The 14,422-nt window shown below is 40.1% G+C and overlaps 1 protein-coding gene across 7 annotated transcripts in view; it reads right to left on the bottom strand.

Annotated features, from left to right (window-relative positions):
• The window catches only part of TESK2 (testis associated actin remodelling kinase 2), a 125,777-nt gene that overhangs the window by 50,240 nt on the left and 61,115 nt on the right, over positions 1–14,422 (bottom strand). For 6 of the 7 annotated variants that reach the window (XM_059689940.1, XM_059689939.1, XM_059689937.1 and 3 more), the window contains exon 4: positions 1,547–1,595. The exons of the other annotated variant lie outside the window; for it this stretch is intronic. In XM_059689940.1, coding sequence (XP_059545923.1) covers positions 1,547–1,595 — 49 coding nt within the window. The remainder of the gene's footprint in view (positions 1–1,546; positions 1,596–14,422) is intronic. 7 annotated transcript variants of the gene reach the window in all.

Below are 14,422 nucleotides of genomic sequence, written 5' to 3' on the forward strand. Positions count from 1 at the left end.
CTCACAAAAAGGTTGCCCACCCCTGCTTAGGGCTTAGCTACTGGTCCTGTTCTCTATCTAGACACCCTGAGGCAGGTATTATTATTATTTCCATTTTACAGATGAAAACATTGAGGCACAGTGAAATTCAAACCTAGATAATCAAAGATTTCAGAGTCCATTCCATGCTCTTTATTCTTTTTTTTTTTAATATATCTCTATTGACTTCAGAGAGAAAGGGAGAGGGAAAGAGAGATAGAAACATCAGTGATGAGAGAGAATCACTGTCCAGCTGCCTCCTGCACACCCTACACTGAGGATCGAGCCCACAACCTAGGCATGTGCCCTGACCAGGAATCGAACCATGACCTCCTGGTTCATAGGTCGACGCTTAACCACTGAGCCACACTGGCCGGGCCAGAGGCCATGCTCTTAACCACCTCACTATTCCACCTTATTCAGCCTTCTATATAAAAGGTAGCACATAGCTACACACATTCCACATTCTGGTGCCCTCAGTAAGAAAAGAGACACAGAGAGAGGCACATGGGACCCTCCTTCATAAGGCCAATACCAGGTACCAAGCCAGCAGGATACCAGTACTCTTGCAAATTCTTTTTTTTTTGTTTAATATATTTTATTGATTTTTTACAGAGAGGAAGGGAGAGAGATAGAGAGTTAGAAACATCGATGAGAGAGAAACATCGATCAGCTGCCTCCTGCACATCTCCTACTAGGGATGTGCCCGCAACCCAGGTACATGCCCCCGACCGGAATCGAACCTGGGACCCTTCAGTCCGCAGGCCGACGCTCTATCCACTGAGCCAAACCGGTTCTGGCGCAAATTCTATTAAACAATTTTCTTTCCTAAGTTTCTTCACTTTGTATTTTGGTACTTACTTCTCAAGAGGAATGTGAAAATATTCTAGAACAGATTCTAAAATCTAGATGCTCATAACCTGGGGAGTTTTTAATACATATGGGTCTTATGCAGACCTTTAAACCTAGAAGATTCTAGGAATCTGTGTTTCTAAGAAGCACCCAAGCCAATTCTGAAGCTGATAACTCAGTACCTGAATTGGGGAAGCCTTTGTTTTAGAGAGGATTCTCTTGTCCTCAAAGGCTCATTAATCACTATTACACATTTATCTGCCTTGAAGAGGCAGAAAATGAAATGAGAATGGAGGTGTAAACTGATTCCAAGGAGTAATATGACCAACCAGGAAACTACAGCAGTGACAGTGGTATTCTAGATCAGGACACCAAACATTTCTGGGTAGTCTGGGAATTTGTTGCAGGCAGCAAGAACCAATTTAATATTTGAGCCCTCATAGCATCAGAGTATCTATCAAGTATTTTGAGGAAATCCAAGAGTATTAAGAGATATGGACATTGTCCCCAGGCAACAGAAGAAAGCATTGTTAACCCTGCCATTGTTAACCCTGCATGAACATAAATGCACACACATTTTGCTTACTTATGCAAGTAACAATCACTATGGAACCATAAGTTGCTGAAACTAAGGCAAAGAAGTCATCTTCAACATGTTTATTGAAGTCTGTCTTACCTCTGTAAGTGCATGCAATTGTCCTTGATGTACACATACACCCATGAACCTATAAAACAAAAGTGTTTTTTTAAACAAACAAAAAGGACATAAACATAACTTCCATATAGAGAAACTAGTTTAGTTATTTATGCTTTAGAAATAAGCTAATACCTGTGAAGTCTCCTGGGCTGCTATAGCTTCTCAAATTTTGATACCAAGCTATAAAAAAGTTTACATGAAATTTCTGGTTGGGTTAAGACCTCGTAGTAAAACGCAATGGTGCAAGAGAGAGGGGTAAGCCTTAAAAATAGCATGGTATAATGAAAAAAGTACCAAACTGGAAGTAAAAAAACTTGAATGCTGATTTCAGCTCTGCCACTATCTAACTACACGTTCACCCCACCACCACCAGAAAAAGTCACTAACCTTAATCCTATTTTGGGCTTGGTTTCCTCATCTAGAAAGTAAGCAGGACAGACTACCCAGTCTGAAGGTCTATATTCTACAAACAAACTGGGGTGGGGGGAGAAGGGGTAGCCCACATTTGCTGAATGACAAAGAACTAACTTCCTTAACATAAAAAACTCTTCCAAATATGTAATAAAAAAGAACCTAATTTTTTTTAAAAGCAAATGGTATGTACATAATTCACAGAAAAATAAGTTTAAATGACTAATAAAAATATCAAAACATGCTCAAATTTACTCATAATTAAAGAAATGTACATTAAAACAAGGAGATATTGCTTTTCTCGATATACTGCTTTTGAAATCTATCAAATGAACAAAGATTAAAATTCATAATGTAAAGAAGGTGAGAAAACATGAACAGAAAACACTGTTGAGTACTTGGCATAATTTTCCAAATGGTAATTGATCATATCTAGCAAAAATTTTAATTGCTGCAACTATCTCATTTCTAGTAATTTATCTTACAATTATACTGCTTGAGTGAGCAAAAATACATGTAAACGGATATCTACTTCATCAGTATATATGAATCTAAAACCCTCCAATAAGAAACTGGTTAAATATTTGTGGTAGATCCCTACATTGGAAAACTATACAGCCATTTAAAAAAATGAAATAGACCTTTATGCATTGATATGGGAAGATATCTAAAATATACTGTTAAATGAAAATCCCATTTGTGTAAAAATGTTTGCATATTGTCTGGCCGGTGTGGCTTAGTGGTTGAGTATCAACTCATGAACCAGGAGGTCACAGTTCAATTCCCAGTCAGGGAACATTCTAGGGTTGTGAGCTCGATCCCCAATAGGAGGCATATAGGCAGCCGATGGATGCTTCTCTCTCATCAATGTTTCTATCTCTCTCCCTCTCTCTGAAATCAATAAAAACACATTTTTTAAAAGTTTGCATATTAATTTAAAATGTCTAGAAACAGTAATAAGTGGTACAGAGGGGGTAAAAAGTAACTTTATTTTTTAGTGAACACACATATTAAAATTGAAGTTTTTTTCAGCCAACAAGTTATACTTACATATAAAAAAATTTTTTCGCTTTTTTTATTGCTTAAAATATTACAAAGAGTAGTACATTTGTCTCCTTTTTTTAATTTTTAAAAATTTATTGATTTTAGAGAGAGAGAAACATCGATTTGTTGTTCCACTTATTTATGTGCCCTGACCAGGGACTGAACCTGCAACCTTGGCATATTGGGATGACGCTCTAACCAACTGAGCTACCGAGCCAGAGCCTAACTTAATTTTTAAATAAAAACTATAAACCAATGATTATGACTGATGATCATAAAATGGGGGAAGTAAAAAATAAATTAAAAAAAATTAAGTGGGAAAAGTCAAATGTCATAAAGCCTGTGACAATCGGGGTTTGGGTTGCCAAGAAGGAAGTCTCACTAATAATACACATAAGCCTCAAATAAGTTCTAGTTTAGAAGAACAAAGAAAAGGGAAGAGGACTATCTATAAGTGAAAATGTTGGCACAGCAGTGACAGTGCTGGAAAGGACCATAAAAGTTTCATGAAGGCAGAGTCCAGGTCATATTCTTCTCTGTGATCACAGCACCTAATAGCACCTACCAAATAGTATGCAAATTCAGTAAACAACTGTTGAGTGAAAGGACTGAATGAGAAAGAATGCCTGGTTGGATATAACAGCAGAGTTTTTATTGTTTGTTTGTTTGTTTAATATATTTTTATTGATTTCAGAGAGGAAGGGAGAGGGAGAGAGATAGAAACATCAATGATGAGAGAGAATCATTGATTGGCTGCTTCCTGCATGCCTCCTACTGGGGATCAAGCCCACAACCCAGGCGTGTGCCCTTGACTGGAATAGAACCTGAGACCTTTCAGTCCGCAGGCTGACATTCTATCCATGGAGCCAAACCAGCTAGGGCACCAGACATGCTGCTTCAACCAAAATCAACATATGTGGAAATTTCAGAGTTTCTCTAGGATGTGATTTCTGGATCACTGTGTTTATGTTTTCTTTCTTTCCTTTCTTTTAAAATCCTCACCTATTGATAAGTTTTTTATTGATTATAAAGAGTGATGAAGGGAGAAAGAGAGAGAGAAACATCAATGTGAGAGAGATACATCAATTGTGGCCTCCCGCAGGCGTCCCAACCAGAGATTGAACCTGCAACCTAGGTATGTGCCCCAACAGGGAATCAAACCTGCAACCTCCTGTTTTATGGGATGGTGCTCCAACCAACTGAGCCATCCAGCCAAAGGTGACCACTGGTTTTTTCTAAGTGCATCCAGAGACTTGGTGGGATTTGAGAAAAGAAGAACCTGAGGAAAGATCTAGGCAGTACTGAAAATAGAATGTAGATTCCAATAACTAGCTGAAATTTACCTCTGGCTTGGTAAAAAATGGAAAGCAAAATAGTAGAATTGTTAAAAGGGCTCTGAAGTTAGAGGGTATGGTTTCAAATCTCACCTCCACCCTTTACTTGGCAAGCGTTAGTTTCCCTCTCTGTAAAATCTATATATATAAAAGGCTAATATGCTAAGTATCTGTCCGGGTAATGACGTCAGGTAGCAACGCCTGGCTTCCTCTCCCTCGTGACTAGTTTCCTTGCAGTTTCTTCACCCCAGGAACACAACTTGCTTTATAGCCAGGTAGAAACATTTTACACTTTAACCAAATGTCTATGAAACATTTTTCCCATGCCTCATCTTATTTGATCCTCACAGAAGTCCTGGAGTAGTTAGATAGGAGACTCAGTGGAATTCTATTTTCCTTTCATTAGCCAGAAAATGAAGATTTACAAAGCTTAGAAACTTGACCCAACTGAAAAGAAGAAATGGTGGACCTTGAAAATGACTTCAGGTTTTCTCACTGCACAGAATATAGTCAAACACTGCTGCAGTTAAATATTTTACCCTATGTTTTCCCAGTATGATCTATAATAATAATCTGCTTCATGTTGATATTTACCACTGTGTTGTTGACAATTACCTGAAAGAGAAGTTGGGGTGCTTCACTGGGCTGGAAAAAGTTTAGCTAAATCAGAAAACAGGTCTAAGTAAGCAAGTTTATATATATAAAAGGCTAAATTGATTTGTACATGCTTGATATATATAAAGCTCTAGCTGGCGCCAATTGCACACGTGTGTTTTTATCTCTCATTGTCGATTATGAATTTGGTTGACACTTCTAAGAGTGAATAGCAATATTAAAATATTTCTTCTAATTAATTTCCTTTCGATGTGCATGAACTCGTGCACCAGGCCACTAGTAGGATAATAACCCACATCACTTTTTTGTACCTTTCCTTATTGCAGAAGATTCAGAGTTTTATTTATCTCTGCATTTCTAGTACCTAGTATAGCATCTGGCACACAGTAAGCAAACTCTCAGTAAAGATTTGTTGAATGGCATGAATGATTTTTATGACTGGAAACTTTAGTTCAAGCTTCTCCCTGAGCTGGAAGATTTTACTTACTTACTGAAGATCAGTCTTCCAGAATCAGCTAAACTATCTCCTGGATGTCCTCAGCATTAATATCTCTCTATCTCTCTCTCTCTCTCTCTCCTATTCTCTCCACTCTCCACCTCCTCACAGTACTGCTAGCACTTTCACCCTCCTCTGAAAGATTGCTCATTAACATAAGCAAAGTGGTCCAGGGTCTGGAATCAGACTGCTTGGATTTGAATCCTGGCTCTGCTACTTACTGACAACTTCTATATATTTCAGTTTCTTCACATGCAAAGTGGAAATATTAATGTTAACTAACCTATATGGTTACTGTGAAGATGAAATGAGGTAACTTGGGCTCCTGGAACATAATAAACACTAGAAAATGTTAGCTATTCTTCCTCTTTTAACATTTCTGACTCCTCCAAACTGTAATATAGGAAAGATTTTTAAGAGTACAGATCTCATCTCATCTGTTTATATATGTTTTGCTGGAAACACAATGCTTTGCACCTAAGAGGCTAAAAAACCATTTCTTGAATGAAAAAAAAGACAATAACCATCAAGTTAGCTTCATGGTGTAAACTCATTTTATAAGAAAATACACTTAGAGGCAGGTACAAGGCTGGAAAGCCAAGAGGTTATTTATTTTATTAAGTAAATTATTTATATAGAAGCTAGGCAGTAGGATTCTAATAGCAAAACAATGGCTACACTCTAAAGTAATGGGACTCCTAGAAGCAGAAAAGACCTGGCTTCAGTGTGATATACCTGCTTCCCTTCCCCCCAGACCCACAATCACTATGACCACATCACCCACAGAGGCATCACAGACAGCACATTCAGAGAGGCACTGGCTTCATGTGACAGTTTTCTGTCTGCTTTCTTCCACTCCCTACTCACATCACCACATCACAGTGGAGTCGCACAACTCTACTTCTATGTGAAGCTTTTCTGCCTGACCTCCTCAACCTCATTTCTTTTCCACCACCACCACATGCAAAAAGGTGTCACAGAGCTGGCAAGCTGCAGCAGACATTAGCTTTATATTGGAAGAGGAGCTTAATCATTCCAGTTGCTATAAACAGAATATATTTTAAAAGGGAAATATTACTCAACCTTAACAGGGAAGTGATATATGCCTAGAAAAGCACTTCATATTAACAATAAGTTTTCACTAAAATTGTTATTGCCTAATTATATCAAACTCTTAAGTTGTGGATAAAACCTCAAATCATTTTGGTATGAGACAAGACCTAAAAAAATTATATCCTGAGTGATTTTTATTCCCTACTACCACCCTCCACCCCACCCCATGCTCAAATCATGTCAGCTAGAATTACTTAGCACAAGAAGGAAGCACTTTCTTAATGCATGTGTTTGCATTAAGAAAGAGTGATTATTCAACTTTGTAAGTTTTAGTTTTATATCACACACACATTCATATTGAGAAGGAGAATTGCTTTTGTTTTTTAGATCAATGTTTCATAAATTTTAATGTGGAAACGAATCACCTAGGAATCATGTAAATTGCAGACTCTAATTCTATTGCGGGGGGGGGGGGGGGATGTCTGAGAGTCTGAATTCCTAACAAGCTCCTAGGTGATTCAATGTTGTTTGGTACATGGACCATCCATTGAGTAGCAAGGCTCAGTCTGTACAAAAGACAGCTGATCTCTAAAGTTAGTAAGACCACGACAGGAAACTCCCAACTCTGATACTATTAGTAAATTCAACTTTGACCTGAAACTTAATTTGTCTCAGTCTTTCCTATAGCATGATTTACCATTTCCCATAGTGTCATTACCATGCTTTCCCACACCTTCGCCTTTTCTCAGGCCATTCCCACTGGTTAGAATGCCCCTACCCCCTCATTTCTACACAGAATCTACCCATCCCCAAAACCAAGTTCAAATACATCCTTTCCCACAGAACAAATTTAGCTCCCTTCTGAACTAACATGCTTCTGAACCATTAAGGCACTCCATGTACACCATTCTCCCATAGTATCATTTCCTACCTTTGATTATGTTAATGATTATAATGATTATGGTAACAACAATCTCTTAAAGAGCACTTTCTATTCAAGCATTATTCTAAGCAGTTTACATTATATTCATTTAATCCTCACAATAGCCCCAGTGAATAGTACTTTTATTATCACAATCATATCGATAAAGAAACTGAGGCTTAGCCCTGGCTGGGTAGCTCAGCTGGTTGGAACATCATCCTGATAAAACAAGGTTCCGGGTTCAATCCCCAGTCAGGACACATATAAGAATCAACCAATGAATGCATAAATGAGTGAAACAACAAATCGATGTTTATCTTTCTCTTCCTTCCCCTCTCAAACCTAAACCGTGGGTTCTAGTGTCTGTGCTCTTAATCATAGTTATACTAATAAAAGAGAAAAATGGTAATTGGCATACGACGATACCCTTTTCATTGGCTAATCAGGGCTATATGCAAATTAACTGCCAACTAAGATTGGCAGTTAACTGCCAACAAGATGGCGGTTAATTTGCATATGTAGGCACAATGCAGGGAGGCGAAAGGGAAAGCAGGAAGAAGCCCCCTGCCACTGACAGTGATCGGAAATCCAGGGGGGAGCTAAGGGCTGGGGGGCCGCCTTTGCCCTGCCCCCCAGCTATGATCAGAGAATCAGGTGCCTTTTCTGCCCTGGCCAGTGATAGCAGGAAGTAGGGGTGGAGCCAGCGATGGGAGCTGGGCACGGTCGAAGCTGGCAGTCCCAGGAGCTAGGGGTCCCTTGCCTGGGCCTAAAGCAAAGCCCACGATCACGGGGCGGCTGCAGCTGTGGGTCCCCGCTGCCCGGGCCGGACGCCTCAGCCAGAGGCTTCCTGCAGGGGCAGGGGCGGAGCCCGCGCGATCGCGGCACCCCCCGCTGCCACTGCAGGTCCCCGCTGCCCGGGCCGGACGCCTAGGCCAGGGGCGTCAGGCCTGGGCAAGGGGCCGATCCTGCGATTGGAGGGTGATGGGGGTCAACGCCTGAGGGCTTCCCAGTATGTGAGAGGGGGCAGGCTAGGCTGAGGGGCACTCCCCCCACCCCCCACACCCAGTGCACGAATTTCGTGCACCGGGCCCCTAGTAGTTATATAAGGGATATAAAAATGAACAAGACACAATCCCTTTCCTTAAGAAGCTATTGGTTATTCAAAAACTTTTTGTGGCACCTCACAGCTCCTGATCAAAGTCCAAATTCCTTCGCCTATTATTCAAGAGTCTGAATGATCTGACTCAAGCCTCTCTTCCTTATCTTCTATTACATCCTCCTGCATTCTCTATGGTTTGGTTATATAATCTGCCACTCCTAAATATGTTCTGAATTCCATATTGTTGCTAGAATAAGTCTGTTTGGAATTCCTTTTTTTCAAAGTTATACCAATCCTTAAAAACTCAGTTCAAGAATATCTCCAAATAATAACAACAACAATAGCACCAAACACTTATATATCATTTAGTTGCCAGGCACCACTTTATATTAAGTCATTTAAATCTTAAAATGGCCCTTTGAGGATAATTAGAATAATTCCTATCTCAGAGACATACTAGTAATTTCAAATATTTCCTTAATCTTCCTAACTAAAATTAGTCTTTCTCTTCCCTCTACACACATATCACTCCAGACAAACCTCTGCTGTAACACTTATAAGGCCTGCCTTCTACATCAAGTTTTATCTATATTTGTTTCTTCCACTAAATTAAAGGGTTCTTGAGGACAAAGATGTTATTACATGTAGAAGGAAATGTCTAATTTTTTATGTTTTTTTTTTACTAAACTGCTCCTCTTTTTCTTCCAAAGTATACTACATTTCCTTGAACTATACTATATGTCTATTAACATTTGGTTAAGACCATAACACTGAGCTCTGGCCAGTAGTACAGGGGCAGAGATGATTATGTCATTCCTAGGCCTGTCCCATAAAAACCCTCAACACTATTCTCCACACTTTATTTTTTCATCCACCAACAGATGCAGAAGATCCAGAGGAGAAATCTAAGGCCCTGTCCTTGGTAAAAAAAAGAAAGAGCTCCTCTTTCCCCACCACCCAACATGGGTTGGACTGGAACATGAATAAGAAACAAGCTTTTAAGCCAACAAGATTTTAAGTTGTTTACTACAGTAGTTAGCCCACCTGGATTAAATACACCCTGTAGTTTTGTCTCTATTTATACCTAAAACACTGCCTTGTTCATAGTTAGTGCCTAGTAAATATTTATTGAATTCAATTAAAAGTCAAAATTCTTACTCCAAGGCAGGATCTTTTCTAGGTCTTATTGCTAGCCAGTAGTCTCCAAAATGGGAAATGAGCCAGGTCATCCATTAAAGTATGGGGCAAAATTAGAATTTTTACTTATATTACTTATATATAAAAAATAGTTTTACTAATATTTAATATGGATTAATAGTAGCACATGGGGCCCTAACCAGTTTGGCTCAGTGGATAGAGCATCAGCCTGCGGACTGAAGGGTCCCAGGTTCGATTCCAGTCAAGGGCATGTACCTTGGTTGCGGGCACATCCCCAGTAGTGGGTGTGCAGGAGGCAGCTGATCGATGTTTCTCTCTCATTGATGTTTCTAACTCTCTATCCCTCTCCCTTCCTCTCTAAAAAATCAATAAAATATATATTTTTTAAAAATAGTAGCACATGGGGATGTGCTAAAAAATGTTTTCCTAATGGGACACTATGGTAGGCAGAAGATGTCCAAAGATGTCTGTGTCCTAATCCCCAGAATTTGTGAGTATGTTATGTTCTATTGCAAGGGGAATGAATTAAAATTGCAGATGGAATTAAGGCTGCTAATCACCTGACTTTATTTTTTCTTTTTTATTGAATTTATTGGGGTGACACTGGTTAACAAAATTATAGATTTCAGGTGCACAATCCTATAACACATCATCTATATACACTGTATTGTATGTTCACCACCCTAAGTCCAGTCTCAATCCATCACCATTTATCCCCCCATACCCTCTTACCGGTCCCCCTTATCCCCATAATCCCCACACTGTTGTCCATGCTCATGAATTTTTTTCTTTTTTTGCTCAATCCCTTCCCCCTCCTCCATAGTCCCTACCTCTGACAGCTGTCAGCCTGTTCGCTAGCTATAAGTCTGTCTCTATTTTGCTTGTTAGTTCATTTGTTCATTAGATTCCACATATGAGTGAAATCATATGGTACTTGTCTTTGTCTCACTGGCATATTTTACTTAGCATAATGCTCTCCAGGTCCACCATGCTATCACAAAAGGTAAGATTTCCTTTTTTATGGCCAAATAGTATTCCATTGTGTAAATGTACCACAGCTTTTTTATCCAATCATCTACTGATGGACACTTGGACTGCTTCTACATCTTGGCAATCTATAATAATAAAAGCATAATATGCAAATCGACTGAACAGCCAGACAGCAGAACGACCGTCCAGACGACCACACTGGCACCAGGCCAGCCAAAGCAGGTGCGATGCGAATGATCAGAGGGCCCTGCCATCACCCCACAATCGCCCTGCAGAGGGAGGCCCAGGCCACCAGCCGGTGGGGCGATCAATCAGTGGGGCTCCGCGATCACCCCGAAGAGGGAGGCCCAAGCCACCAACCAGCAGGCTGCAGCAGGTGGGCAGGGCCTCCCTCTGCAAAGCGATTGATTGTGGGGCTCCTGGACTGTGAGAGGGTGCAGGCCGGGCTGAGGGAGCCCCCCACCACCTAGTGCACGAATTTAGTGCACTGGACCTCTGGTCTATACATATAAAAGCCTAAGCAACTGAATGACCGGTTGATGGGTTGCTATGACACACACTGACCACCAGGGGGCAGATGCTCAATGCAGGAGCTACCCCCTGGTGGTCAGTGCATTCCCACAGCCAACCTCCCGCAGTCGGAAGGCCAACCTCCCGCAGTCCCTCCCCTGCAGCTGGCCAACCTCCCTCGGTCCCTCCCCCTAGCCAGCCAACCTCCTGCGGTCCCTCCCCTGGCTGGCCAACCTCCCACAGTCCCTCCCCACAGCAGGCCGCCCCTCCCCACCCCATCAGCCTCGATTGCTGACCAGGCTGAGGGACCCCACCTGTGCACAATTCATGCACCGGGCCTCTAGCTGCAAATAATGCTGCAATGAACATAGGGTGCATATATTCTTTCAAATTAATGCTTCAGGTTTTTTCTGATAAATTCCCAGTAGAATCACTAGATCATAGACAGTTCCATCTTTAATTTTTTTAAAAAATTTTTTATTGATTTCAGAGAGGAGAGAGATAGAAACATCAATGATGAGAGAGAATCATCAATCGGCTGCTTCCTGCATGCCCCTAATAGAGCCTGCAACCAAGGTACATGCCCCTGACTGGAATCAAACCCGGGATCCTTTAGTCCACAGGCTAACACTCTATCCACTGAGCCAAACCAGCCAGGGCCCATCTTTAATTTTTTGAGGTAACTCTATACTGCTTTCCACAGTGGATGTACCAGTCTGCATTCTCATCAACAGAGCATGAGGGTTCCCTTTTCTCAACTTCCTCACCAACACGATTTATTGATGATAACCATTCTGACAGGTGTGGGGTGATATCTCATTGTGATTTTAATTTGCATTCTCTAATGATTAGTGATATTGAGTATCTTTTCATATGTTTATTGGCCATCTGTATGTCTTTTTTGGAGAGGTGGATATTCAGGTCCTTTGCCATTTTTTAATTGGATTGTTTGGGGGAGGTTTTGGGGTGTGTGTGTGTGTGTGTGTGTGTGTGTGTGTGTGTGTGTGTGTGTATGTATGTTTTGGTGTTCGGATGACTTTAAATAGGGAGATTATCCTGGATTATCAAGGTGGATACAATGTAATCACATGGTCCTCAAGGTGGAAGAGGGAGGCAGAAGAGTTAAGGTCAGAGAGATACAATGCAAAAAAGACTGAATTAGTCACTATTAGCTTTGAAGAAGATGGAAGAGGGTTACAAGCCAAGAAATGCAAGCAGCACCAGAAGCTGAAAAAAAGTAAACAGATTCTCTCCTAGAGCCTCCAGAAAGGAATACAGCCCTCCTAAACCTTGATTTTAGCCCAATAAGACCCATGTCAGACTTCTGACCTACAGAATTGTAAAATAATAATTTTGTGTTGTTTTAAGCCAGGAGGTTTGTGGTAATTTGATATGGCAGCCACAGAAAACTAATAATAGATACATGATCAAAAATGTGTGGGTCACTATTTTAATTCATAATGTTCACAAATCTAGGATAGACTTTGAGCTTTGACGCTTTCTAAACAAGCACAAGGAAAATAGTATTATGTTTCTTGGTGTCATCAGTCAAATATTTATTGAGCTCACAGTTCTGTATAAAGCTCAGAGCTAAACATAAGAGTTTAAATGCTGTCCCACCTCAAAAGTTTATTACCTAAACAGAAAAGTGAGGGAGAGGTATGACAGCGGTTTAAAACACACCTAGCTATTTCATTCTGGAAAACACACACACTGACACTACTATTAGACTTGGACTTCCTCAATACTGTATAACAGGACCGAATAAGAGTTCTGTGGTCATTATATCAAAGCTGTCAAGAAAATTACTACTTATTGCTCACCTACAATATACCTGGAAACTGTGCTGAGTGTTCACCTGAGATGAAATTACCCTTATTTTATTATTGAAAATGAGGTTCAGAGCATTTAAGCAACTTGGAGAGAGTACTAGAATCTGGATCTGTTTGGCTCCAGAGACCATGTTTTGTTCTGTGACAATGGATATGGAAGAAAAAAGGCCAGTGGTTCAAAAATACCTTCATTTTTTTATTTAAAAAAAAAAAAAAAAAGAACTGCCTATCTGATCTGCAAACCAATGAAAATCTAACTGGTTTGCTTTATAAGCCTTCCTACTGCCAACTTTGAGCAATAAGCACTATACATATTGTAAGAGTTCTTTTGACTTGTACTGGTCTTTCCAGGAAAAAAAATGTCTGACTCCAAAGTTCTGATAAAAACAAGAGGCCTGAAATAAACCCACAATGAAATATTAAAATATCGGAATGATGTTTATATTAATATGCTTTCTAAATGGCCTATATCTGAGACCTACTAAGAATGGTTTACTTTTCTTTAAAAGTATTTCCAGAAGTTATGGTATATTTTTATCTGATTTCCTCCCATAATTTTGGAAGGATACGTCAAGTAACATACTCTACCAGATTCCACTAAGTTTTAACATACAGCAATAAAAGGAAGTACTTTGCATTTTAGTTCCAAATAAAGCAAAGATACCATCACTCTCTTGGACAAGAAAAAAATCACCAATAACTAAAAAGCAGAAGAGAAGGCAATGGCTCAGATCTCAAGCCCCCAAAGAGCTATAAATCTACACCCATAAGAAAAAAAATAATATCCTTGGGTAAGGTTTGGTGCAATTAAACATGTTTTAGAGATATTACATCATGGAAAACTGGTTGTGCTAGGTCCTAGATATGATGACTTATAAGGAAAACTCTGCTGAACAGACATTATCCACCTGAGCCTCACATCAGGTGACATTAAACAGAACTGGTTCAGTCTGGCTTTCTCTTTTCTGTCCCTGGTTTTTATGGTCCAATTAAGACAGCTAAAGGCAGAATAAACATTGCTCAGCAATCACCAGATCATGTGAATAGCACTACATATAATAAAAAGAGGACCAATCAAACTCGTGGTCTAATTTTACTTTTTTAAAAATGAAACAGTACACCCTGGCCTGTTTGGCTCAGTAAATAAAGCATCGACCTGGGGACTCAAGGGTCCTGTGGTCAATTCCAGTCAAGAGCACATGCCTGGATTGCAGGCTGGGTCCCCGGTAGGGGGAGTGCAGGAGGCAGCCGATCAATGATTCCCTCTCATCATTGATGTTTCTATCTCTCTCTTCCTTTCCCTTCTTCTCTGAAATCAATAAAAATATTTTTTTAAAAAAATGAAACAATTGCCCTGACCAGTTTGGCTCAGTGGATAGAGCGTCGGCCTG

The sequence above is a fragment of the Myotis daubentonii genome, chromosome 3 (assembly GCF_963259705.1).
Source record: "Myotis daubentonii chromosome 3, mMyoDau2.1, whole genome shotgun sequence".
Classification (NCBI taxonomy): domain Eukaryota; kingdom Metazoa; phylum Chordata; class Mammalia; order Chiroptera; family Vespertilionidae; genus Myotis; species Myotis daubentonii.